General features: G+C 56.4%; 1 protein-coding gene across 1 annotated transcript; it reads right to left on the bottom strand.

The window, feature by feature from the left end:
* Nucleotides 1-2,417: 2,417 nt before the first annotated feature.
* On the bottom strand, nt 2,418-3,231 carry SPRG_14382 (hypothetical protein; the record flags this gene model as incomplete). Its single annotated transcript, XM_012354940.1, has 2 exons — nt 2,418-2,676; nt 2,741-3,231. Coding segments are annotated over 2 exons (750 nt in total), but the record flags the coding sequence as incomplete, so codon positions are not given.
* Between the last annotated feature and the right edge of the window lie 548 nt (nt 3,232-3,779).

Genomic DNA, 3,779 nt, shown 5'->3' with positions numbered 1-3,779 from the left:
CCCGCTCAAGCCACGCGAGAAGCTTCTCCATGCGCGCTCCCTCCAGCGATACTCTCTGCAGCGTCAAGAACCGCAGCGAAGGATGGGTGAGAAGATCCAGAAGCGGTTGCACCTGGGCGGCATGGACCGCGGCGAGGACGTGCAGCTCGCGAAGGCGCGGGCAGCGCCGGCCAAAGTCGCGTACCCAGTGCGTCCATGCATGATCAATCGTCTGGGCAGGGCGAAACACGACTGTCATTGCAGTGATCATGGCCACGAGCGGCCCGAGGTAGACGAGATCGGTGCCCGCGACTGCCACCGCCGAGAGCGACGGCTGTAGCGGTGAGAGCGCAGACAGATTCGCCGACGTGGACGCCAGCGCTGGCGCACGGCGCAGCACGATCGTCGGCCAGTCCACAAGTAGAGACGCATCGGGCGTCGTGATGAGGGCCTGCAAGGCGACGAGCGCCGGCGACAGCATGGGCGTGGGCGTTGCGGCGAGGAAGGCGTCGAGCGTGCGCTGGTCCTGCACGAAGCGCGCGATGATGTTGAGCGCCTCGGGTACCAGTACGGAAGGCGGCGCGGCCTTGGCCCGCTTCGAGTCCGGCGTCATGCTCGACCGGTTGCAAGATGCAAGATGGTAACGTTGGATACGCTTTGGTTTTCCTATATGTGGCACATGCCGCGAATAGAACGACGTCTTGCCCGCGTATTCAACATGTTCGAGTTGATACCTGAATCATTGTCCACTTGGTAATGGTAATCGCGCGTCTGTACGAAGGCTTTGCACCGCGATACGCTGTGTTGGGAGACGACTCTACGCCTAGTGGTGGAGGTATGCCTTGGCGTCCGGACGCGCCTGTTGAAGGATAGGCGGGCGCAACAATGTGGCACATGCCGCATTTAAGCTTTACCCGATGAATGCTCCGTTGTTTTCTGTGTCTTTGATGCATCTACGTGTATCGACAACAAGCACCAGTGACCATATCGTTGTAGGTAACACGATGCGATGAAGCGCAATGAGGCTAGTTCGTCCATTCTCTCAAGGCTGGTAGCTGTTGATAAACCTATAGAACCTTATATTGTACGTCACATCAAGTTTCCGAGTCAAAGTGACAACCATATGACGCTATTGGCTAATTCGTACGTGGGGAACATGCATCCCCATTTTTGAAATGCAGCTACAGTCCATGCTGTGGCATTGGTAAAGTAGGTGTGGGAAAATTCTTCCAAAAGAAGTTCTTTCCCAAATGATGACATTTCAAACAGTTGTTGCTGAGACGGTGGGATATCTACCTTGTTACAACACCTAACCGAAAACGAACTGATCCACACCTCTTTATATTTTTCATTTTTTCCTATTTTTCTGGTCCACAATCCAAACTTGCGGTATCAAACTGAACGAATGGTGAGACGAAGGAGGAATGGGATCGCCGTTTGGTGACAACAGCATCATACGACGGCTCTGCGTCGGTCGAGCAGACCTCGGAATCAGACCTGGTGGGGCTTGGAGCCAAGGGTCATCCTTGCACGCGCTCACCTGGGTTCGGCATGGCTTTCGCATCAGGGCGACTAGATCCCTAAAAGCTTGCGTACTCGATGGTACCGAGCACATCGATCGCGTGCAGCTTTAAAAGGCGACGGCCAAAGGCGCCGCATGGGGCTCGGCGTCGATAATTTAGTGGGGACCAAATCTCGTGGTGTTGCATGTTGTCGGGACGGGACTGAGCCAACTAGAGTGGGAGTGTCCACAAATGACATCAACGCTCGACTCGCGGGATAATAGTTCAATGTTTATGAGACAGTTGCAACCCGTCCATGAAGGGATTGAAAGCTGCAGAGTTCATTTGGGTAGCGTTTTTCCAGCACACACATAGATGCATTCAAGACCTAATTTAGCTCTCGTACAGGTGCTGGCGGAGTTGGACTTTGACATTAATAAGGAGTATAAGGAGTACTGCCTCTCGCTGGCGTACCAAGATGTGTGTTGTTGCCTTCGAATCCATTTATCGGTATTCAGTACATTGCGTTTTTACAGCAATAAGTCTTGTGCGAGGAGTTTTTATTTTTGAAGCAAAAGAACGACGAAGAGGGATCCCTGGATTCCGAAACGATGCTGCACGCGGGTGACGCCACGTCATGGATACGGCGTAACTGTCATACGTGGCACGCCCAGCGACCAGATTTGGGTGTTGCGGCTGCTCACACGCGTGAGCTGATCTGGGCTCCGCCACGTCCCTTGGCACGCGCCTCGTCAATACCCGGTTGCACTCGGAACCTTTACACCTACTCAAACGACTTGATTGCCTAAGTCGTGTGTGCAGACAAGTCCCTCTGCGGCATCCTGCGATGCTGCCCTTTTTGTCTTTTTCTGGCTGTCATGGGACCTATCATGTCGATTTCGAGAATTTACGATTACAAATACAATTACGTCTCTACTACATAGCCGTCGCTGTTGCCGTTGGTGGCGGATACACGTAGTTGGGCCAGTGAACGCGTGGGTGGGTAGGGTCGTCTTCAAAGAGGAGAGTGCAAGGTCGGCCGTTGTCCGCGCTGAGAAAGCGCCCAATTGGCCGCGACGCATCCAAATGGAATGCGTCATTGCACATGAGGTCCCATGCGATCCAGCTAAAAAAGGGACTGTGCCCGACGTCGATGGTCGTACCGCTGGTGTAGATGGTCGTACCGCTGGTGTAGCTACCCACGATGTGAGTCCTTCCATACCAGATACGAGAATATAGAGATAGAAAGATGGACGTACGCAGAGAGGAGGTCGATGGCGGCGTCCGAGAGGATCGCCTTGTCGGCAAGTAGCTGAGTGAGGAGGTCGCCAAAGGCGATAAAGTCGGCCAGGCGCGTCGATGCTGTGAGCGGCACAAACGAGTCGGTGCGGGCGAAGACGGCGGTGGCGTCGTCCGTGACGACGACGTTCTGAAGCGAGAGAGACCCGTGCGCGACGCCGTGGGCGTGGAGGTAGGCGAGGCCGAGGAACACCTGGGACAAGTACCACGCCACTTCGCGCTCGTCCAGTCCAGTTGTCTTCTGGATCGAGCGCAGCGTGTGGCCGCGAAGGACCGGCGTCACGACAAACGCAGTCGTTCGATTCTGGAACCGGTACAGCGTCGGCACCAAGGTCGCATGGCGCAACGACGAGACGTCGATTGCCGGCGGTCGCGCTGTCGCCTTGACGGTGCACTGCAGCGCGTAGTAGGCGCCGGCGTCGGTACCCGTCAGCTTTTGCACGAGGTGCACCTACCCAAGTGTGAGCACACGCGATATACCTAAGATCGTAGTCTCACCTGGTCGCGTGTCGGTGTCGTCGTCAGTTTGCCAAGAACGGCAAAGTCGCTGCCGCCAACCGTGGTGGCGCGGGCGTACGAGTACGCTGGAATATACAGCGGCCATACGTCTGGATCGTTGGCAAAGACGCGGGCTTGGAGCAGCGCCAAGTCAAACGCGTCGGTCGGGACGTCGTCGAGCTGCGGCGCGTCGCTCGGGTGTGGCACTGGCGTCGTATCGAGGGTCGCCCAGTCGACGCCAAAGAAGAAGTCGGTCGCCATAAAGTCCATCGCGGTGCTCTCCTCCGTCGCCGAGAACAAGCTACGCATCGATCGATTTGAGACAAAAGAGATGGTAAGGAGGCTACGTACGCAAGGCAGAGGTCGCGCCCGGCGTGCGGCAAGCCGTGTTGACGGCACGTTGCGTCGGTGAGAAACGTGGCGTCGGTGAACGGCCCGGCGCCGACAAAGAGCTGGTACACCAAGAGGCCCAACGCGTGCCAGTCGACGATCGCGCCGTCG

Source organism: Saprolegnia parasitica (assembly GCF_000151545.1).
Source record: "Saprolegnia parasitica CBS 223.65 unplaced genomic scaffold supercont2.193, whole genome shotgun sequence".
Lineage (NCBI taxonomy): Eukaryota > Oomycota > Saprolegniomycetes > Saprolegniales > Saprolegniaceae > Saprolegnia > Saprolegnia parasitica.
The sequence above is the reverse complement of the archived record's forward strand: the minus strand, read 5'-3'. Positions and strand labels throughout refer to the sequence as shown.